This window comes from Callithrix jacchus, chromosome 2 (assembly GCF_049354715.1).
Source record: "Callithrix jacchus isolate 240 chromosome 2, calJac240_pri, whole genome shotgun sequence".
Taxonomy (NCBI): Eukaryota; Metazoa; Chordata; class Mammalia; order Primates; family Cebidae; genus Callithrix; species Callithrix jacchus.
Genome location: NC_133503.1, coordinates 26,286,933 through 26,311,209, shown reverse-complemented (window position 1 = coordinate 26,311,209; position 24,277 = coordinate 26,286,933). Strand labels below are relative to the sequence as shown.

The window sequence follows — 24,277 nt, the reverse complement described above, 5'->3', positions numbered from 1 at the left end:
TGTTTTGTGATTACATTCTTCTATATAGTGTGCTTCTAGAAACATATGTAAGGAACTGATCTACATCGATTTCTTCCACAGATGAAAAATAGGTGGCTAGAGAAGAGTAACACTTTTTACTCGCTGAAACTTAATTTTGCACTACACGAAATGTAGTAACTTAAAATGTAAAATGAAATCCTTTAATTCAGTGGTTGCCAAACGCAATCCCAGACTGGCAACCTTAGAATTGCCTGGGAAACATTTAAAAATAAATTAGTAGGCCTCAATTCCCAAAACTATTTCAGTAAGCCCAGGGTAGGACTCAGGTATCAGTAAAATTTCCCCAGTTAATTTCCTTAGCCTACTCAACATGAAAAATAAGAACTTCATTATGATCCAGGCCAGGCGCAGTGGCTCATGCCTATAGTTCCAACACTTTGGGAGGCTGAGGCAGGTGAACTGCTTGAGGCCAAAAGTTTGAGACCAGCCTAGCCAACATGGCAAAACATCACCTCTACTAAAAATACAAAAAACAGCCGGGTGGGGTGGCAGGCACTTATAATCCCAGCTACTTGAGTGGCTGATGGGAGAATCGCTTGAACCCGGGAGGTGGAGATGGCAGTGAACTGAGAATGCACCCCTGTACTCTAGCCTGGGTGACAGAGAGAGACCCGGTCTCAAAAAAAAAAAAAAAAAAAAAAAAAAAAAACTTATGATGATCCACTTCCACTTAATGATTAGTAAATAGTAAATATATTTTCCCTTCCTTGAGATTTTTTAAATAACATTTTCTTTTCTCTTGGTTACTTTACTGTAAGAATACAGTATATAATATGCAGAACATATAAAATACGTTAATCGACTGTGTTATTAATAAGACTTTTGGTCAACAGTAGGATTTTACTAATTAAGTATTTGGGGTGTCAAGAGTTACAGTGGATTTTAGACTCTGCAAGGTTGATGGCCCCAAACCCACACGTTCAAGGGTCAACCGTATAAGGTAAGATTATATAGCTATTAATTTTTAGTTAAAAAAAATCAGTTGGCACAAATAGATGCAGTATCTTTAACATTCTAGAATCGGGTAGTACGTTCACATTCTGGATCAAGTGTTAATTTTATTGTGTTTTATTTCAGTACAAACTATATTCTTTTGAATGTATCAGATGTTACATCGTAAGAATGTAATTTTTAAAAATTAAAGCAACAAAAGAACAATTAGTTTAGAAGTTTGGTCCTTACATTTAAAAAGAGAAGTAAATACAAGAAAACTAAGCACTACATGCCAGCAGTACATATTTATTATTCATGAACGGTCAAAAGACTTACAAGGCCCATTATATTATGAGTACAACCACACATATGAAACATCACTTAGCAACATGGAATGAAAAGGACAGGTATATATTTATATTAAAAAAATACACGTTTGCATTCAATGTTTGCCTACAAAAAAAATACGTGTACACACACTCTTTCAAGTGCTCCCCATAAACTGCTATAAAAGCAGGAGGCATCAAGCTGCAGAAGTTCCAATATACATAACATGTTGAAATATCTCAAGCATAAAAACTGTACGTAACTTGCAAAAATAAAGTTCCTTTCTTCAAACATTTTGATCTGAGCTCAAGCAAAGCAAATAATGAACACCAATGATTTTTATACTATTTCACACAATTTAAAATAATCAACATGAAAAGGTCAACAGCTTCAAAAATCCTGAAAATATGGAGGTTATGAGAATGAACAATGCATTTCATATGAAAAGTATACAGCAGATCTGCTTTATCCTGGCTCTCAAATATTTAAGGATCATAATTTACTATACTCAAACTCCAAGTTTAGCCAGAACAAACAAAATGATAAAAAGAAAAATTACTGCAAACAGGGCATCATTGCCCTTTAGTTTCTTTAGGCAATTTCACTAGTGCAAGAGCATCATTTACCTGAAAGATCCTAAGAGTCACAATTAAAGTACTCATACAAAACTATTTCCTTTCTTCTTTAAAAAGTGCCACATACTATGCTTTTCATTTAAAAAAAAAAAAAAAAACCAACACAGATAAACTAATGAAAGACTGTTTGTCTCCATCTCTTATCGATGAGGAAGGGCCAAAGTGATTCTTTGATTCCAATTCGAAATGGTGTCCGCTGGCCAATGCCCAAGGTCTCTAATTTGGAGCAGTCAAGCTGAGCATTTCTTGGACGTTGTGCTCCTAGGACAGGGCTGTCAGTAATCTTTAAAGAAAGATAAACACCAAGAAATCAAAAGTAAGTGAAGGGCTATATTTTGAGGGTTTTGTCCCCCTCCCTCCACCCCACCCAACCTTCCATAGATATACATTTTTTTAAACAGAGATGAGATCTCCCTCCATTGCCCAGGCTGGTCTCAAACTCTTTGGCTCAAGGGATCCTCCTGCCTCAGCCTCCTAAAGTGTTGGGATTACAGGCATGAACCTTTGCGGCTGGCCATTTTGAGGCTTTATGTTTGCTACTTATTTTTGCTCTTATCGTAAGAAATCTGAGTTGATCATCCCTAGAAAAATAAACCAAATGCCTTCACAATCAAGACAATAATACTCATGATCTTCCCTACAGATGATAATTTAGAGAAAAGTAGCACTGTGAACAGCCAGTAAGTATACAAGCAAAGTTCACTTTGATTAGTACTGAGAAATAAAGTTATCTAACACATCAATAATACATACTATAGTGATGGATCTAAAGGTTTTTAAAACCACGTACTTACAGGTCTTAAGTGACTGCTGGGGAGGTTGAAGGCATCTGCAATTGCACATGCCATTTCATACTTAGTCATCTGTTCATTGCCAGACCAGTGAAAGGTTCCCTTAATTGATGGATCCTAAGAACAATGACACAATAAATTCAATAGTTTCAACTTTTTGAGTTGAGTAGAATAATAGATTTGACAAAAAAGCTTATTTAAAATAAGTTCCAGGAACTAAAATGCAACCGTCTTTTTCTGGAAAGCTCCCCTCAAGATATCTAATATCAAATTCCCACCAATGCTCTCAGCAAAACACAAAAGAGCAATTTCTAGAATTTAAACCTTAAGAATTTTTAAAATAAAAAAAAAGCTCCAATTTTACTTAGTGGGAATATCAAAAATTAGAGATGAAAACATAGTCCAAGGCCAGGCACGGTGGCTCATGCCTGTAATCCCAGCACTTTGGGAGGCCGAGGTGGGTGGATCAGGAGGTCAAGAGATCGAGACCATCCTGGTCAACATGGTGAAACCCCATCTCTACTAAAAATACAAAAATAATTAGCTGTGTATGGTGGCACGTGCCTGTAATCCCAGCTACTCAGGAGGCTGAGGCAGAAGAATTGCCTGAACCCAGAAGGTGGAGGTTGCGGTGAGCCAAGATCACGCCATTGCACTCCAGCCTGGGTAAGAGCGAAACTCCGTCTCAAAAAAAAAAACACAGTCCAAGTTAATGAGCATTTTTAATTATCCTAAGCTAAAACAAAAACTTAACAGAACCGTTTTTCAAGGTGAGCCAATTAAACTTTCTTAAACATTGTGGTGGTATATATTAAAAACCATAATTCTCATCCATTAAAAAACTGTGGTCATACTATTATTAATATTATAAACTAAATCAGTCTAACCTTTCTTTGTATGGATATTATATTTAATACCAACTTTTCAAATGTGCTGGGATTACAGGTGTGAGCCACCATGCCAAGCCCCACAAAGAGTACCTTCTTAAAAGATATTAGGTGATTAGTTTTCTACTACTTTTCCATAAAATAAATGATGGGGTCTGTAACACATAAGAAATACATTCAAACAGAACAGCATAATATTTTTATTCTTCATGAACATAATGTACTATATGTAAACTACTTTTGTTTGGTCTCCTGGTTTTATTTTTATTTTTATTTTTTTTTAAAGATGGGGTTTCACCATGTTGGCCAGGCTGGTCTTGAACTCCTGACCTCAGGTGATCCACCCACCTCAGCCTCCCAAAGTGTTAGGATTACAGGTGTGAACCAGCCAGGTCTCCTGGTTTTAAAAAAACACTTTTAGTTTTCACTCATTAACACTCCACATATAGCTATAAAGTTCAAGCATGGAAAAGACAACCTGGACCTTCACTAAAATAGGACTCAGGAATCTTTCTCACCAGCATTCTCTTCTCTGCTAGCTGCCGGCACACAGTGGCCACATCTTTGACATGTGTGGGGAACCTCTGCTGCCAGTGATCCATGTTTGCTGACTTGTTGCTGAACTGCACTTTATCAAACATAACAGTCACAGCACTTTCTTCGAGCTTTTCAACTTCCCCATACAGAATAGGAATCCTCAAAACAGCAGCTCCTAAAGAAGAATAAAAGCAGATAAAGCTGACTGTTCTTAAATTTTGATGTAAGATACAAATGTATGGATTTAAATAATATCGAAGTAGAAATCTTGCCTTTTAATTAAAATATACCAAAATGACACAGTTCACTTGTGATAATGCAATGTTAAAAACAGTCAAGGCCAGGGGCAGTGGCTCACGCCTATAATGCTAGCAATTTGGGAGGTCAAGGCAGAAGGATCACTTGAGGCCAGGAGTTCAAGATCAGCCCAGGCATCATAGCAAAACTCCATCTCTACAAAAAATTAAAGAGAAAATTGGCTGGCCATGGTGGCACATACCTGGAGTTTCAGCTACCTGGGAGGCAAGAGGATCTCTTGGGCTCAGAAGTTCCAGGATGCAATGAGCTATAATTGCAACAGTCAAAGGCTGAGTGTGGTGGGGCTCATGCCTGTAATTCCAGCCCTTGGGAGGCCAAGGAAGGAGGACTACTTGAGCCCAGGAGTTCGAGACACGCCTGGGCAACATAATGAGACCTCGTCTCTACAAAATGTAAAAAAATTAGCCGTTCATGGTGGGAGGATTGCTTAAGCCCAGGAGGTCAAGGCTACAACATGCATACATTTTTTGACAATATACAAAAATGCTTCCACACTTAACCACATTTGGTGTTTATCTCTCTGAGGCAGCATTTATGAGAACTTTTGTTCTTAATAATTTTAAATTTTTTCTAAGGAGTGTATACTTTTTATATATGGAGATGTGTATTATACATAAACTCACATATAAGAAAAAAGAAACTATACATATAACAGAATCTTGATACATATAACATACATATAACAGGACATATATAACAGAAATACATATAACAGAATATATATAACATACATATACAGACTATCTCACTCTAAGAGAAATTATATTGCCCTGATCTTTGAAAACAAGTTATGAAATCTTACATTATCTGACTTGTTTTCTATGTGTAAAGAAGAGTATACAAACACTGATAGTGGAAACTGTCTTAAAGGATTCACAAAGTAGTTATGTCTTAGAATGAGTTTTTTTTTTTGGAGATGGAGTTTCGCTGTTGTTACCCAGACTAGAGTGCAGTGGCACGATCTCGGCTCACCACAACCTCTGCCTTCTGGGTTCAAGCAATTCTCCTGCCTCAGCCTCCCGAGTAGCTGGGACTACAGGCACGCACCACCATGCCAAGCTAATTTTTGTATTTTTAGTGGAGACAGGGTTTCACCTTGTTGACCAGGATGGTCTCGATCTCTTAACCTCGTGATCCACCCGCCTCGGCCTCCCAAAGTGCTGGGATTACAGGCGTGAGTCACCACGCCCGGCCTCTTAGAATGTTTTATTCTTTTCATTATATTGTAATTTTTCTTTAATGATTCGTATTCATTGACTAACATTTTAAATTTAAAAACATTTATATGTATATGTATAAATGATTTTTGAAGTCCTCAAAAATAATCAGGGGCTGAAGAGATTATGTCTTACCTAGATTGTTCTCCAGGACAGCCTTTTCTCCATCTAATTTTGTTTTGCCATACAAATTTAGTGGAGCTGGTATGTCTTCCTCTCTGTAAGGTGGATTTGTTCCATCAAATACATAATCTGAGCTAATGTAGATGAGAAATGCTCCAACAGCAGCTACATAATAAAGAAGACAAATCTATTAAATTTTTACATTACATTATTCTTTCATGGAATTCAGAATGGTTTTTCATGACATATAAAAATAACCATCTACAAAACTTTAACCTTTAAAAACTCAGCAATCACCTAATATTTTATGAAAATTTTATAAAGTCATCATTACCTGCTTCCTTTGCTAAATTCCCAGAAGCATCCACATTAAGTTGAGAGGCAGCATCTGGCTGATTTTCTACAACATCTGGTCTTCTCTCTGCTGCACAGTGTACTATAACATGGGGCTGGAAGTTAAGCATTGACGTATTTTTAAATCAAAATAAAATAAAAGAGAAATTACAGCCTTCTTAGAGTAAGTTAATTCAGAGAAAAATGTGCATTAAATCAACATTCCTTCAACTAAGAATAAATCACTGTAATTTCTAATGTAGTTTTGTCATGCTGCTTCTTTTCCCTGCAAGGTTCAAACTTAAAATATTTATAGGCACTGAAAAGAGTAATTTCATAATATGTAGACAAAAACCAGAAAAAAAATCTGTCAACAACTGTATTTCTATTCTGGTGTGATGACTCATGCATGTAATTCTAATACTTTGAGAGGCTGACGTGGGAGACTGCTTGAGGCCAGGAGTTCCAGATTAAGACTGGGCAACATAGTGGTACCCTATCTCTACAAAAAAATTAATACATTAACCAGGCATGGTGGCATGAGCCTGTAGTTTAACTGTTGTGGAGGCTGAGGCAGGAGGATCACTTGAGTTCAAGGCCAGGAGTTCAAGGCTACAGTGGGTTGTGATCCATCTACTGTATTCCAGCCTGGGGGACAGAGTGAGACCCTGTCTGAAAAGTTAAAAACCATGTTTCTAGACTGGGCGTGATGGCTCACACCTGTAATCCCAGGACTTTGGGAGGCCAAGGTGGGTGGACCACTTGAGGTCAAGAGTTAGCGACCAGCCTGGCCAACATGATGAAACCCGATCTCTACTAAAAATACAACCAATAGTCAGGCGTCGTGGTGCATGCCTATAGTCTCAGGTATTCGAGAGGCTGAGGCAGGAGAATTGCTTGAACCAGGGAGGGAGAGACTGCAGTGAGAGATTGTACCATGTACCACTGCACTCCAGCCTAGGCAACAGAGCGAGACTCCGCCTCAAAAAAACAAAACAGAACAAAAGTGTTCCTATATCAAATCAAATTTTATCCCCAATTTGCATAGGAGGAAAGAGCTATCATTTATACAATTTACACGATTTAAATATCTGATAAATCCATGTCAAAGGGAGAACAGTATCAGTGATACCAATAACCTCTCTGAGCCTGCTTTCTCAGCACTAAAATGAAAATATATTTTGCAGTGTTGTAAGGTTTAGAGTAACATTTGAAAACCGTCTGCAGAGAAAGTATTACTAAGAAGGCACTCTATAAACATAAGCTTTTTATAAAATGCTTCATATTTTTCTGTCAACATGTCAAAATTTAACTTTAAGGATTACATATACCATGTGAAGCTAAATGAAAAAAATGCACTATATACTGCTACTGCGTAACAGGTTAGAGCTTTCAAGCATAGTAATTTCCGTGAGAACAAGGATATTTTCTATATCATCCAGATAACTCTTAATATTGTTCATATATATGTTAAAAATATCCTAATACCTGAAAATCATGAATGATGTGATGAACTGCATTAGAATCCAATAGGTTAACCTGTTCAAATTTTGGTCTTGCTCTTCTAAAACCACAGCCAACAGCATGCCAATTATTCTGCTGAAATTCTTTGTGTACAGCTCTGCCAAGAAGCCCAGTGGCACCAGTAACCAGAACCCTCCTATTGGGGATGTTAACTTCCTCCTAAAAGGTGAAGGGGAAAAGAGTTACTAACTTTGAAAAGAGTTTTCTCAAATAAATTAGTCACCATCGTTGTTCCCTAAATTTCTTAATTCTATGTATTTTGATTCATGTCGCATATGTGCAAGCTAATTCTTTAAAGCTAAATTAGGGCCGGGCACCAGGGCTCATGCCTGTAATCCCAGCACTTTGGGAGGCTGAGTCGGGTGGATTGCTTGAACCCAGGAGTTTAAGACTAGCCGGGGCAACATGACACAACCTCGTCCTTATATTAAAAAAAAAAAAAAAAAAAATTAGCTGAGTTACAGGTGGTGTATGCCTGTATTCCTAACTACTTGGGAGGCTGAATTGGGAGGATCGCTTAAGTCCAGCCAGGAGGTCAAGGCTGTGATAAGCAAAGATCACAACATTCATTCCAGTCTGGGGAATAGAATGAGACTCTTGCCCAAGAAAAAAGAAAAAGAAAACATTTTTTTAAATAAAAAAAAAATAATAATAATACTCTTATAAGAACATAAAATAATATGCAAGGAATTTTGTAGATTTATATTTCCCATGTTAACAGAAAATCTTATTTTTATGATTGATAATGCCCAAATGAGTAATAAACAGCAACGTTTTTATACTTTTTCTCCAAGTACCTAAACAGTAAATAACATTACATGCTTCAGTTTACAAAACTTCACAATTTGTCTTGCTCCTAGAGAGATGACTGAAGGTACTCTGAGTCTCTAGAGAGAAGTTTAAGTTTACTTATTTTAAGGCTTGATTAGTATTTGGGTCTTATCTGCCAATATACCTATAAGCTGACATCTTTGGTCTTCAGATTTTAATCCCAAATGTTCTTTCAAATCTCAATGATTTATCATATTTTGATGGACCCAAGGTAAAGAATTAATCAACCTTTCAAAGGAATTGATGAGGAGAAAAAAAAACTTGGTCCTTACACACTTAAATGTTTTCCTGATTTAACCTAATTGGTAAATGTTCCTTAGTTAACCCTAAAATTACCTATGTAGAATAGTAATTGGCAAGGCACAGTGGCTTATGCCTGTAATCCCAGCACTTTGGGAGGTCGAGGTGAGTGGATCACCTGAGGTCAGGAGTTCACGCCCAGCCTGGCCAACATGGTAAAACCTGATCTCTACTAAAAATATAAAAAAATTAGCCGGATGTGGTGGTGAATGCCTGTAATTCCAGCTACTTGGAAGGCTGGGGCAAGAGAATCACTTGAACTCGGGAGGCAGTGAGCCAAGATCATGCCACTGCACTACAGCCTCGGTGACAAGAATGAGAAGACTCCGTCACAAAAAAAAAAAAAAAATTAAATAAACACAGAGGATAAGAAAAAAGTATTTTAAGCTGATCTGTGTTGCTACTGTGAAACAAAAAAATTCTTACACACAGAAATGCAAAAGAACCACTATTAAGGAAACAATGTAAATTCCATGTTTCCAAGCATAGTCCCAAAAATGTCCCTTCTTCCCAAGATGAGTAACATCAAGTTTCCAACCAGGCTCTTGAATAAAGGCAACTTTTACTATTAAAAACAAACCAGTAATTTTATTTCAAGAGTTATTATAGTCACCTAATTAAAAGCTGTCAAAAATTTTAAATACATATACAATAACCAAAGACCTTATAAAGCCCTTAGCTCAATTAAATTACTTAGTAGCAGAATACATACATATTTTTTTTTAAAAGACACCAAAATCAGGTATTTCTAGCATATGAAAAAACCTAAAATGAAAAGACTAACAGGGAAAATTAGTATAAAGGTAAATTCTTAGGATTGTTTTTCCTTAGTTCAATCAACTTCAAGACATTTTAAAAGTTGAAAGCAATTTCATTCAGTTGCAAAACTTGGCTCTAAACCAACTGATCCATGAAAACAAGGATTTCAGCCAGCAAAATATTTTCTTTGAAATCTGGCAAGAAAACAGCTCTACAAAGATTGAACTGTAAAAAGAGGAGAAAACATGCCAAGTCTAGTACAGATAAGAGCAGAAAAAACAATTTACACAGGATAAATACTGTAAAGATTCCTGAAAAAATACTACAAAAGAGAGATAATTTGGTTTCTTCCAAGATTCTCACTTTTTACTTCACTCTAGGGAAGCAAAGGAAAGGTAACAGTTCCTAAGGTCAGTGGTTCTCAGGCTTCAGTGAGTGGATCAGAATCAGCCGAAGGGCTTTTAGAACAGGAAGGTCAGGGGTGGGACTTGATAATTTGCTTTCCTAACAAGTTCCCAAGTGATGCTGATCATCATGATTTGGAGACTGCACTTAGAGAGCCAGTATAATCTCAAACTCCAGGCAAGTTCAAAGCTTTCATAAATATCTGTTTCTCTTATTCAAACAAAACAAAAAGTGCCATCTACCTTTTTCAAAAAGACAACAGTCTCTACTAAAAATAGAAAAAAAATCAGCTGGGCATGGTGGCGTGTGCCTGTCATCCCAGCTACTCAGGAGGCTGAGGCTGGAGAATTGCCTGAACCCAGGAGGCGGAGGCTGCGGTGAGCCGAGATCGCGCCATTGCACTCCAGCCTGGGTAACAAGAGCAAAACTCTGTCTCAGGGGAAAAAAAAAAAAAACCGACAACAGTATGTTTCCCCCTTAAAAAAAAAAAAACTAGAAATAGAAGCCAAAGCATTATATAATCCACAAAGGTTACTAAACAGGGAATTAAGATCTCTGTGTACTTCATTGATTCTGTGAAGTACAAACTAGTTCCTTCATTTTAACATCTCCATTAAATACAAAAATACATTAAATCTTATGAATTGTCATAGTTTGGCAGTACTTTTTGCTGTCTTAGTGCAACTTAAATAAGAACCCAGATGATCTTATTATAATCAAGAGCTTCTTGGAGTTGATGCAGTATTAAGCATAAAGAACCAGGCTCGTTCGGGAATATAACACACTTAAAAAAGGAAGCAGAGTTGCATGAGAAAATGCAACTTTATATCCTTATACCCTGGGGTTACTATGTAAGGCCTCTAGAAGGAAATATAAAACAGTGTACAGTACCCAGCAGTCAGATGTCAATGCTCAAGACTTTTCTTTATTAAGAGTGAGGATCTGAAGTGCAAGCATTTACTGAAATGGAAATGATACTGCACAACATTCTATTTGCAAACTAACATGTCAAGTATATAATCATAGTTGTTTTTGTTTTTTAATACAGCAGTTTGAGGCCAGGCTCGGTAGCTCATGCCTGTAATCCCAGCACTTTAAGAGGCCCAAGTGGGCAGATCCCCTGAGGTCAGGAGTTCAAGACCAGCCTGCCCAACATGGTGAAACCCCGTTTCTACTAAAAATACAAAAATTAGTAGGACATGGTGGTTGGCGCCTATTATCCCAGGTACTTAGGAGGCTGAAGCAGGAAAATCACTTGAACCAGGGAGGCAGAGGTTGCAGTGAGCAGAGATGGAGCCTCTGCACTCCAGCCTGGGCTACAGAGCATAAAAACAAACAAACAGCAGCTTGTTAGTAGAAAAGATATTATTTCCAAAGTAAGTAAAAAGAAGTCCAGAATGTTACAGGTTTTGTCTACAGTAAAAGAGAAGAAGCTGGAACCAGAACCTGAGTCTTCTTGCTTCTCTGGTCAAGTCAAACACATTGCATTTTGTCTCACCCCTTTGAACTGATATTTGGTTTCATGAATGAATCAAGTTTTATCTGTTCTGCCACAAACTGGTGTTAAGAAGTTATTCTATCTCTATTGATCTAATTCTGCACTGGTAAATGGGGGAGGCATTTAGACAAAATGACTAAGGCTCTTTCAGCTTTTAAGTTCTATGTTTCTAACATTTTCCATATTATCCCTATCACAAGGAGTCTGAATAGTTTCATACTTAAATAAGGTAACTTACCTCTGAATACGCATTACTCAGAAATTAAAAAGATACCAAATATGCGTTTTGGTTCATTCTTTAGAAAAAGAAATCTCTCTAAAATCTACCTTGGACCTTCACTCCATAAATTATTTTAGTTGTGCACAACAATGTCTAAACACTTTAAGAAACGCAGAATGAAAGAATAAAATGCTAACTAGTTCACTCAACGCACAAAAGAGTTCACAATACTTTGACTGCCTGAAGTCTACTTTTTCTCAATTTTTATTATATGGGGGAAAGTAGACCTAACATCAGTTTAAGTTACTCTAAACATATCTGCCTCTTACTGTCTAAACTTTGAAGCACAGAATTCAACCACTCCAAGAGACCAGATTTATGGACACCAAAAAAAAAAAAAAAAATTCTTGAAAAATTAAGTACATATAAATAATCATGAGGCTCCTGTTCTCATTATCCTATCTAATCTAATAATACCAATTGTATAGATAATGAGAGATATATGGCCCTTTCAAAATGGTCTAACACAGTACTCTGGGACAGTGATTTCTACTTTACACACTTGCATTAATGTCTACTAAATATGTTCCAGAAAAGTAAAGAATGGAATACTACTAATACGTGGAGGGGGGTCTTCTTAAATATCAGTAGTAAATATAATACCTTGTTGTTTTTCAAAACTTTAAAACTTGGCACGGTTTCATGTTTATTTTTTAATTCCCCAGAAACAGACCTTTAAGTAAACATTCCTGGGCTTTATTTTTTAAGATTTTTCTGACTACTCAGGTGAGATTGGTCTAACTCCTACTGTGACCCTACTGTGCCCCACAGACAGTAATACTAACAGGAATCACACTCTAGGCTGCTTCTCTAACCTTAACCGTGAGACCGTTCTTCTCACGAGTCAGTGAGCTTTAATTCTACAGGTTTGGAGAGAGCGGTAAGTCTGTACCAAGCTCTACGTTCTATCATTTTTAATGAAGGTAAACAAGAAAAGCTATTTTCATTTTTTTTCTGCCTCCTCCCCACCCTCTCAGCTATTTTCATTTTTATACTGAATTTCTATTTGTGAAAGATTAAGCTTTATATGCACATGTACACATACTAATGCATACATATAAATGTAAACAACATGTAACACGCAGTCGGCACCGTTTGGAGGACCTAGGAACACAGAGGTTTAATAGACGATTTATCCTAACTTCACCCTCAAAGACCCAAAGTGATAAGAAAACCTTAAGTACATCTGGAATCATGAAAACTTTACATTAACAGAAACAGCCATATCTTATATTCTCTCTTCTTTCCAAAAGACACATTCTGGGCATTAGCAGTGTTCTTATCCCCAGGGCTGGATATGTTCTGTGGACAGATTAATGCTGGAGGCCCTTAAGTGTAAGGAAGCAGGATGGGGCGCGGGTCATTCTGCGAGTACCAGATCTTCCAAACACATAATCTTCCTTCAGGCAAACTCCAGAGTGATTGAAAGCCCGAGACAGTCACACAAACCTGTATCTGAATCCCTGGCTCCAACCTTACGGAATGAACGTGGGCCGATGTCTATGCCTGTTTTCTTATCTACAAAATGAGGCAATAACAGTATCTCACAGTGGAGGATTAAAGTAATGCCCGTCAAGTGCATAACATAGTGTTGAGAACTTAAAAGTTCAATAAGCTGTCATCTCCAGCACTGTTATTTGTGAGAAGTCACCTTTTCCTGCCCTCAAACCTGCGAACTTCTAAAATCGAAAAATACGAACCAAAGATGAAGAAGAAACGGGGAAAGACAAAATCAAAACAGAAACAAGTCTGAAAAACCTCTCCGTCCTCAGGAGCAGAGACAGAACAGAACTGCACCTACTTGCTTCCTGCCGCAGTGGCTGGAAGAGAAAACACTAGACCCGTGTGCGACGAGATAAACAAACTCGGTGGCGCCGCCCTCGGATCCGGTGCAGGGAGGGTGGCGGTGAGAGCACGCCTGGCCGGAGGCTCCGACCCGGGCGGGATACGCCCGGAAAGCCACCCGAGCCCCGGAGGCTTGTCCCCTCGGCGACCCCGCTCCCACCGGAGACGCCAGGGCCGACTCCCTCACCTCCACCAGCCGGCAGCTCCCGGGAACAAAGTGTATAGAGAGCTCTTTCTCCCGCCCCACCATGCCCGCCGTCTTCACGCCGCAGCCTCAGCGGCCGCCACCTCCTCCGGCCCAGGATCGACGCGGGCCGCAACTCAGATGCCCTCGGCCCGCCTCCCCTAGGCCCAGAACGACCCCGCTCGCCGCTTCCGGCTTCCGCCGCCATAGTCGCGCCCGCTGATTGGCCACGCTCCGCCGACGCCCCAGAAAGAGGGCGGGCACGCGCGATCCGCCTCCAGCCCACGCGCCTGTACTTAAAGCTCCGCACAAAAGAAAGGCCCTGACCCTAGGCAGTGGATTCAGGTTTTGTTTTGGAGATTTTAGTGTGCTTTTTCTTCTACTTTTTTTTTTTTTCTTAATTCGACTTGGGAAAAGATTGAACTGGTTCGCCTTGAGTTTCAAGTTGCAAACTGCTCATTGCATGATCAGCTGAGCAATACATATAAAGTAGAATAAAAAGCATTTTAAAGTTTTGGGGAAGCGGGGCGGAGGTGGGTAGAGCATAATGGACCCTTCTCTAGAGCCCTATTTGTGGATTTTGGAAGATTTAAGCAAAAGACAAGGAATGAAAATAAAAGGGTTGGCGTCTGAGCCATTTGTCTCCCTAGGATGCTTTTAAAAAGCAAAAAAACCTATGTGTGAAATTTCAAAAATGTAAAACTATTTTTAACTAATTAAAAATAAGGTGTGGGGGAGAGGAAGATGAACTACTTAGGTACCTCTCCAAAACGGAGATTCTTGGACTTCACCCGTAATTACAGAATGAGAAACTGGTAGGAGAGCCCAGGGTCCGACTTCTTAATGGGTTTAAACCGAGTCAAGCCCACCCTTTAAGAAAAATAGCCTCGGGGATTGCAGGATTGGGCCACGCCACCGAGAACTAAAGCCAGCGGCATGTCATGCTGGACATTCTCCCACCTTTTAAAAGTAAGCCAGCCCTAAGTGCTGATGCCGACTTATTTCCCTTCCAGTTCAAAACCGCAAAAAGTCCCCAGCCGGGCAGGACGCCTTTGAAATTTAGGCAGAAAGTAAACCCTGGCACAGGGCTCGCAGTTTTGCTAACTTTGCACCGAACAGTCCAAGGGTTCTTGTCTACCCAGGACAGCAAGCTCTAAACGTCGCCCACAAACGTGACTACTGCTTGGATTTTCCTAGGCCCTTCCCCGTCTCCTAATCCTTTTTTATTTTCAAACTAAAGACTAAGCAGTCTTTTCTAAAGAAGTTTTTTCATGTCAGAACCCCGTGACTTTCCTTCCTCCCCAACCCCCAACAAAAATTCATTTTCTTATTCGTGTAAATAAATATAAAAGTTTCTCTAGAGCAGTAGTCGAAGACACCTGAGTTCTCTTATTTTTCGGTTTTTTAAAAAATACAGGATATTACTGTTCATCAGTTTAGCATTATTTACGGAATCCTTAAGGACTGCCCCAGCGCTAAACAAACAATACGGAGACAACAAAGAAGAGGGAGGGGAGGGGCCGGGGGAGCAGCCAAGATCATCTTAATATTCCTCTCTTAAAAACTGGGAATCCATTTTAAAGTTTCTTGTTGCAACCCGTGATCCAATCTTACCTTTCTATGGGGAAAAAGAAAATTAATTCTTCAACTTGAAGGTTTAAGGGCAAGCATATGCAGTTAGCATTCTGATTCTCAGAGTCTTGTCTTGAGGAACAGAAAGAGTTTAACTTGGCTACTTTTGAGAATCTGGCTTGATACTTTCCCCGTAAAAGTTGGGTACAGTTCTAGGGGCATATGTTTGGATATGGTTTTTAATTATTTTCTTTAATGCTAGTAGGGTCTATGTGAATCAAATGCCATTCTTACATAGAAAATATACAACTCGGTGTGGTGGCTAAGTCTATATGCATTTTAAGAGAGGAGCCTGAAACTAAAAGTTATGTTAGCAGATTCAATTCATACAAAGACAAAGAACATCTGAAACACACAGATAAAATCCTTATTTATGTGGAAACTTTATATACCTAATTGCATTTAAAATGGTAAATGAAATTGCAATTCTGTCTTGCATTTTATTTTTGTCAGCTAATGAGACTTAGCTCTTCATAATCTGGTTCTCTAGGTCAGTAGCTAAAGTTGGCTTTTTCCTTCCAAGTCCCGAGGTTATGTTTTAAGGAAATGAATGACACCCGTTTCTATTTTCTTTACACACCAATTCCGTTATTAGCAATCGTTCACTGGAATGCTTTTAAAGCATCTCTTACTCTAGAATGCTTCATTTCTTAAATTGCTAGTTCTTACCTGCTCCATGTCCTCTGGCATTTCAGGCATGATTCCAGAATTCTTTCGGGAGAGAAGATACGGGATGTGTCTTAGCCTCTGCCTTCTCTTGCTGGGTCTTTGTCCGCTTCTGCCTGCAGAGAGCGCAGGCACGCCAAAACGTGAGGCGCAGCTTCACTTGACCTTATAAATTAGCATTTTGATTCCGATCCCGGAATCTCGTGCAGTTTTCCACATGGCAGTAAGCTGGTAGCTGATTCCCCGTGGTAGTCTTGAAAATACCCAATGAGAAGTTTCATGTTTAATTGCCAGTCAAACCTGGGTCTATTAGCAAAACTACTTGGTAGAACTCACTACTTAACAAAAACAAAAACCCAACAACTTCCTGTCAAGATTTGTTGCAGTTTTCTCTTGGAGAAGAAAAGTGAGCCACACTTTTGGAAAGCACACAGATCGTGCAGTTAATTCCTGTTTTAAAAGGCACGGTTTTTTTTCTTTATCTTTTTTTTTTCTTTTGAGACGGAGTTTCGCTCTTGTTACCCAGGCTGGAGTGCAATGGCGCGATCTCGGCTCACCGCAACCTCCGCCTCCCGGGTTCAGGCAATTCTCCAGCCTCAGCCTCCTGAGTAGCTGGGATTACAGGCACGCGCCACCATGCCCAGCTAATTTTTTGTATTTTTTAGTAGAGACGGCGTTTCACCATGTCGACCAGGATGGTCTCGATGATCCACCTCGTGATCCACCCGCCTCGGTCTCCCAAAGTGCTGGGATTACAGGCGTGAGCCACCGCTCCCGGCCCTTTCTTACCATTTTATTTAGTTACACCTTATTGCAACAGGTTATGTTTAGTAAAATTCTCCAGTGCTTTCCCTTCCCAGTGCTTTTTAATTATTTCAAAGGCAGCACTCAGAAAGTAAAATGCAAGTGGTCATATCCATTAATACTGTGCTGCTCTCTGAGAAAATGGTAGACGGAGTACCCTTAAGTTTCACAAAGCATTAAGGACTTCTAGATAAGTGATTTCTAAACCTGCCTGCACCACAGAACCTAAAAAACGAAATTATTCTCTGGGAGCGAAGCCCAGAAATCTGTTTTCAAACACTTTCAAGGGTGATGAATGTGCCCAGTGAGCTTTGCACCACTGTTTGGATTATGACTCTGTACCAATTTAAGAACATCAAAAATTGCCATTCGAATTGAACTAAAAAAATCATCTAACTTTCAATGTTATTTGCACTTAGAGCACACAGCTCATAGTAAACTCTAAGAGGCATTCAGAGAAATTTATTAATATAAATTATGAAGAATTTTTTGGTGTGTGTCTGCATTTGTGAACAAATGTTAACCTGAAAAAGCCAGTCCTTCAAGATGGATCCCAAGTGGCTTTATTTTTATTGTTTCAAGACAGGATCTCCCTCTGTCACCCAGGCTGGAGAGCAGTGGTGCCATCATGGCTCACTGCAGCCTCAAACTCCTGGGCCTCACGTAATTCTACAGCCTCGGCCTCCCAAGCAGCTAAGACTACAAGCATGCACAACCACAACCAGCTAATTTAAAAAAAAAAATTTTTTTTTTTTTTTTAGAGACAGGGTCTTGCTATGTTGCCCAGGCTGGTCTGAACTTCTGGGCTCAAGTGATCCTCCTGCCTTGGCTTCCCAAAGTGCTGGGATTATAGGCATGAGCAATCAACCTCTGTAACTGGGCATAATTTTTTAAAATATGTATTTATTTGTACATAAATTCTGTTCTTTTCTTTTTGCTATTTGTTTTAAGCCAGAGTCTCTCTGTTGCCCAGGCTGGAGTATAGTGGAGTGATGTTAGCTCACTGCAACCTCCACCTCCGGAGTTAAAGCAATTCTCCTGCCTTAGCCTCCCAAGTAGCCAGGACTACAGGCATGCGCCCAGCTAATTTTTTGTATTTTTAGTAGAGATGGTGTTTCCCCATATTGGTCAGGCTGGTCTCGAACTACTGAACTCAAATGATTAACCCACCTTGGCCTCCCAAAGTGCTGCTGGGATTACAGGTGTGAGCCTTTGCGCCCTGCCCATAAAAAAAGTTATTTAGTGGTAATTTCTGAGATTCTGGTGCACCCATCCTCCGAGCAATGCACACAGTTTTCAGTGTGTAGTCTTTTATCCCTCACCTCTCTCCCACCCTTTCCTCCGAGTTCCCAAAGTTCATTGTCTTATTCTTATGGGCATAAATTTTAAATAGAGTCAAGTGGCCATTTGCTGACTAGGGGTCTGTATCTTTGTAGCTTTGGGACTTTCAGAATTTACGTGAACCAACCAATCATAGCTCACCTCCCTCAGCCAATCAGGACTCAGCTGCATTGACCCATCAGAACTAAGTGCTTTTCAATCTTTTATTTGCAGAAAGGGACCTGATTGGGAACCTGATTGGGTAGGAACTTTTGCTACAAAGCCCTGAGCCTTCCCTTTGTTCTTTGGAATACACCTGTGTTTACACTAAAAGCTCTGCCTCCCCAGTTTGTACAGTGTTCACCCGAATAGGCTCTATCCTCCAAATTCCTCTTCAGATTACTTTTCTTCACACATTTAAATTAGTACTTTAAAAATTAGCATTGTCAAGATCTGAAACCTAAAATAGAAATTTTAGAATATATAGACCTAAAAGCAAATGAATATTTCTTAGCTACAATAGAGACATCAAAACTATATAATTTATCAAAATTGATGAGTAAAAATTCATCAAAATTAAAATGATCATCAAAAGGCACCATTAAAAAAAGAATAAACTACAGATTGGGAGGGGAAATCTATCTATCTATCAATCTGAAAAGGACTAATATTCAGAACAATTAACTCCTACCACTCAGTAATTTGAAGAAAACAAGTTTTCAAAAACGGTTAAGAGTTTGTGACAGACACTTGTCATCTCAGACCGCTATTGAGTCCAACAGGATTGTCATCGTGTATGAGAAGTTGAAGAAAAAACTCAGAGACAGTGAATCAGACAGAGGGTTTATTGGGGGAACTTAAATAAAGGGACAGTCCAGTGGCAGTGGGCTGGACAGGAGAACCACTGCCGTTTGTAAAAAGCAGCGTTTATACAGGATTTTCACTTAGCACGTTCCACATGGCAGCCTCCATTTAACCCATAACAAAGGGCCTTGATCCCCCGTAGGGCTTTTGTTCCAAGGGATGAGCCCAGGGCTTAGATGTCCTCCATAGATAAGGAGTGAATATTCGCCTTGGGCATTCCTGATTTCCTTAGCTCCAGACTCCAAGCACACATTCTTCTTAGACCACAGGGTCATTCTCAAGGTATGTTTAAATTTGTTGTTGTCAGGTGCATCTGTTATACAACACTTTTAAAAATATTATTTATTCATTTACTATTTTTGAGACGCAGTCTCGCTCTGTCGCTCAGGCTGGAGTGCAGTGGCGTGATCTTGACTCACTACAACCTCTGCCTCCAAGGTTCAAGCAATTCTCCTGCCTCAGCTTCCTGAGTAGCTGGGATTACAGGCGTGTGCCACCATGCCCAGCAACTTTTTTTTTTTTTTTTTTGAGACGGAGTTTCGCTCTTGTTACCCAGGCTGGAGTGCAATGGCGCGATCTCGGCTCACCGCAACCTCCGCCTCCTGGGTTCAAGCAATTCTCCTGCCTCAGCCTCCTGAGTAGCTGGGATTAGAGGCACGCGCCACCATGCCCAGCTAATTTTTTGTATTTTTAGTAGAGACGGGGTTTCACCATGTTGACCAGGACGGTCTCAATCTCTTGACCTTGTGATTCACCCGCGTCAGCCTCCCAAAGTGCTGGGATTACAGGCGTGAGCCACCGTGCCCGGCCTAATTTTTGTATTTTTAATAGAGACAGGGTTTCACCATGTTGGTCAGGCTGGTCTTGAACTCCTGACCTCAAATGATCCACACACCTTGGCCTCCCAAAGTGCTGGGATTACAGGCGTGGGCAAAGGACCTGGCCCATACAACACTTTAAAAAGGAATATAAGAATATGGCCGATAAGTACACAAAATGATGCTCAACATCAGAGAAGCAAATGAAAACCTTATCAAGATGCCATTATATACTTAACAGAATGGACAAAATTAAAAGACTGATAGCATCAAATGATAATATAGGGGAAGCAAAATTTTACTTCTACCTTTTCAGCTGGACTTAAGAATTAAATTGAGGTAGATCAACAGGAAAAAAAACATACAAATGTATTTTATACAGGCTTTATGTGGCATGGGCCCTTCACAAGGAAGTGAAGACACAAAGATGCAGTCAGAGTTGCAATTAAATACCAAATTCAATAGAATACCAAATTGTGAAAAAGACTAAATTTTTTAGGCTAGATCAGTTATCTTAGTAAAGTTGGTACAGAATTATCTTGGCACTAACTTCCTGACTTTGATGATAGAAATGTTATTTTTCTTCTAGTATGGGAGGGCATCTTTCATGTGGGAATTTCATCTCCTGCTTTTAAGAAACAGAAGAAAGGTCACAGGTATCTTCTTGTGCCTGCTGTTTTTTTAAGTGTCTCTAACTTAAAATAGTCAAAATGCCAGTGTGGCATATTTTGGGGTATCGTATTCTTAACCCTTCACTAACAAGCATTTTAAATAACTAGAATGCTCTTTCTTTGCTAGAGGGAGTATAAAATGATACAATCACTTTAGAAAACTGTTTGACAGGGGCCAGGCGTGGTGGCTCACGCCTATAATCCCAGCACTTTGGGAGGCCGAGGCGGGTGGATCACGAGGTCAAGAGATCAAGACCATCCTGGTCAACATGGTGAAACCCCGTCTCTACTAAAAATACAAAAATTAGCTGGGCATGGTGGCGCACGCCTGTAGTCCCAGCTACTCTGGAGGCTGAGGCAGGAGAATTGCTTGAACCCAGGAGGCGGAGGTTGCAGTGAGCCGAGATCGCACCATTGCTCTCCAGCCTGGGTAACAAGAACGAAACTCCGTCTCAAAGAAAACTGTTTGGCAGTTTTTATGATGTTAAATGTATGACTCAGAGACATAAGAAAAAAAGGAATAAAATAAAATAAACATACACCTATTCATGACCTAGTAATTCCAATTTGAGGTGCTTATGCAAGAGATATAAAAGCATGTATCAATAAAGTCTCATACAAGAATATTCAAAGCAGCTTAATTCAAAACAGCCTAAAACTGGAAACAATGTAGACATCCATCAGCAGATGAATGGGTAAACAAATTGTAGTATATCCATGCTGTGGAATATTACTTAGCTATACAAAGAAATGAACTATGTAAATGAATCTCAAAGTCATTATGATGAGTAAAAGAGACTAGATACAAAATAGTATGATTTCATTCATGTAAAATTCTAAAATAGATGAAATTAATTTATCATCGTCTTGTCTCCCAAACCTAAATCTTCCTCTTAACCTCCCAGGTTTGTCTGCAAGATACCATTATACTAATTAACTCAACCAGATTCAAATATGCATATGAAAATTTATTAAGGGATAAAGATAGTAAATTTAAAATAGATCATTAAAAAAATAAGGCTGTCGGCCACTCATGCCTGTAATCCCAGCACTTTGGGAGATCAAGGTGGGCAAATCAAGAAATCAAGAGATGGAGACCATCCTGGCCAACATGGTGAAACCCTGTCTCTACTAAAAATACAAAAATTAGCTGGGTGTAGTGGTGCGCGCCAGTAGTCCCAGCTACTCAGGAGGCTGAGGCAGCAGGATCCCTTGAACCCAGGAGGTGGAGGTTGCAGTGAGCTGAAATTGCGCCACGGCACTCTAGCAAGACTCCATCTCAAAAAATAAATAAGGTTGGGCCGGGCGCAGTGGCTCACGCCTATAATCCCAGCACTTTGGGAGGCCGAGGCGGGTGGATCACGAGGTCAAGATATAGACCATCCTGGTCAACAAGGTGAAACCCCGTCTCTACTAAAAATTAAAAATTAGCTGGGCATGGTGGTGCGCGCCTGTAGTCCCAGCTACTTGGGAAGCTGAGGCAGAAGAATTGCTTGAACCCAGAAGGCGGAGGTTGTGGTGAGCCGAAATTGTGCCATTGCACTCCAGTCTGGGTAACAACAGCGAAACTCCATCTCAAATAAAATAAAATAAAATAAAATAAATAAATAAGTAAATAAATAAGGTGGTCAATGCTTTGTGTGAAAACTGAAAAAAAAATACGGCTGAATTCTAATTCACTTATACTAAAATAAGTACTTGACAAATTTTAAAAGTTAAACTATTATTGTTTCATTTATCATGGTTTAAAAAAGTTAAACTAAAAAAGTGGAACAAAAGCATTAGAAGACTATATGTAAAATAATCTTGGAGTGAGGAAACCTTTTATAAGCGTATTGTGCCATTTAGAAACCAGAAGGGAAAATATCAATAAATTAAACTGCATTGAGTTTTGTAAATAGCTGCACAACAACAATGATGATAATTAACAAAGGCAAAAGACAAACTGAAGAAAAATAAGATCAGATGTAAAAAGCAATTCACAGCGGATAAAAGTTAAATGGCAAAAACACATAGGAAAAAATGCTCAAATTTACCAGTAGTCAAGAAAATGAAGATTAAATTTGACATTTTAAATTAACAGATTGAAAAAATATCTAAAGATTAAAGCTTTTTAAATTAAAAATTAATAATTTCTGTTTTGTTAACTCTGGTATTTATTTGTCCAGACAGACTAGTTTTACACTAAGGTAACAAGTTTAAGATCACAGTGCTTAACCTTAAAAAGTTTTTACTTCCCACTCAGGCTGACATCATAGAGGTCAGCCAGAGCTCTGCCTGGTACAGTTATCCAGAGAGCAGGTCCAAGGAGCTTGTCCCTTTGTTGGTTTCAAGAATAAATGATAAAAGAACATTCCAGGCAGATTAAACAAGTGCACAGAAGATAGGCCTACTCAGCCCGATGTGTTCAAGCATCTGCAAGGAGTCCAGTGTGGCTAAAAAGAATAAAATAGGAAAAGCTGGGCCAGGTGGCTCACACCTGTAATCTCAACACGTTGGGAGGCTGAGGCATGTAGATTGCTTGGGCCCAGGAGTTTGAGATGGGGTTTGGTCATGTTGCCGAGATCAGCCTGGGCAACACGACAAAAACGCCATCTTTGCAAAAGAAAAAAAAATGCAAAAAACTTAGCTGAGCATAGTGGCACATACTTGTCCCAGCTGCTTGGGAGGCTGAAGTGGGAGGAGGATCGCTTGAGCCTGGGAGGTTGAGGCTGCAGTGAGCTGAGAAGTGTACCACTGAACTTCAGTCTGGATGACAGAGCAAGACCATGTCTCAAAAAAAAAAAAAAGAAGGAAAATAGGGGAAGAGCGGCAGATCAAGCCAGGGAGGGAAGCGAGTGAAAGTGTGAGGATGTAGATCTGTTAGACCTGTTAGATCCTATACCTTTATTTTATAGCATTAAAAAAAGTGTGTGTGACCATTATTTACTTCACACCTGTCAGCTTTCATTTAAAAACTTAAGAGGCAAAATCTTGTTCTCCTCTATGTATCAGCACCAAATTCAGTCCCTGGCACAGGATGAATATTTTCTAAATATTTTTGAATATATGAAAGAATGAATAAATGAACTGCAGTAAAATCAAAATCGAAAGCATGGCTTATAGGTGACTCTATTTTATTCTCAGACCACTAAATTCTTAAGTGTATAAATACATGAATATAATACTTTTTAAAATTGTTTCTCCCAAAAAAGAGCATTGATTTTAAACAATTCAAATCAGTGAGCTATATGTATATAATTATTCATTATTATATGTTAAAGATAGAGTTTGCCTTTCACTCCTTTTCTTGAAAACTACAAAGTTCCAATGGATGAAGCGGTAACAGTTTGGAAAATGGATGAATGTTACTGTGGCTAGAGATGAAGAGACAAGGTATTGACCACACTCTGTGATGGAAGCGTAGATGATTCCTAATTTAAAGGACTAACAAATAAGCTAGAGTTGGAGTCTCAAGTAAAACCTTCCTAAGGATAAATGTCTTGGGGTCCAGCTTCATCCACAAATAGGTTCTGGGGCCTTGTTTCATATTGCCACCACCTTTGTCATCCTCCCCACCCTGTTTTAGGGGGTGTTCACATAGAAGTCACGAACAGCAGCAAGAAGAGGCTCTGGAAGAAGGATACTGAGGAGGGAGGCAGAGCATCCTGATCTCTGAAGGATCCTCTTGTCAACTGTGTGAAACATGCACAAGTATTCAAGGTTAAAAGCTATTGTAGATATATAGGGCATG

The 24,277-nt window shown here is 39.3% G+C and overlaps 1 protein-coding gene across 3 annotated transcripts; it reads right to left on the bottom strand.

The window, feature by feature from the left end:
* Positions 1-1,080: 1,080 nt before the first annotated feature.
* On the bottom strand, positions 1,081-16,210 carry MAT2B (methionine adenosyltransferase 2 non-catalytic beta subunit). Of its 3 annotated transcripts, none has more exons than XM_002744141.7 (7): positions 16,071-16,210; positions 7,632-7,826; positions 6,145-6,259; positions 5,823-5,975; positions 4,134-4,327; positions 2,732-2,845; positions 1,081-2,220 (listed from the first exon to the last, which is right to left on the bottom strand). In XM_002744141.7, exons 1-7 carry the CDS (start codon positions 16,098-16,100, stop codon positions 2,050-2,052), a joined length of 972 nt encoding a protein of 323 aa, XP_002744187.1. In that variant the 5' UTR covers positions 16,101-16,210; the 3' UTR covers positions 1,081-2,049. The 3 variants fall into 3 exon arrangements, with proteins under 3 accessions (XP_002744187.1, XP_078215042.1, XP_002744186.1); XM_078358916.1 differs by lacking the exon at positions 16,071-16,210 and adding an exon at positions 13,542-13,943; XM_002744140.7 differs by lacking the exon at positions 16,071-16,210 and adding an exon at positions 13,773-13,943.
* Between the last annotated feature and the right edge of the window lie 8,067 nt (positions 16,211-24,277).

What these genes read in the sequence shown, in the direction of transcription:
- MAT2B (XM_078358916.1), bottom strand. Translation starts at nt 13,835, where the DNA reads ATGGTGGGGCGGGAGAAAGAGCTCTCTATACACTTTGTTCCCGGGAGC. An exon ending in ACATCATTCATGATTTTCAG is followed by an intron (nt 6,260 to 7,631) that starts GTATTAGGATAT and finishes CTTAACTTCCAG; the next exon opens with CCCCATGTTATAGTACACTG. An exon ending in TGTCCTGGAGAACAATCTAG is followed by an intron (nt 4,328 to 5,822) that starts GTAAGACATAAT and finishes ATTCTTCTTTAG; the next exon opens with GAGCTGCTGTTTTGAGGATT.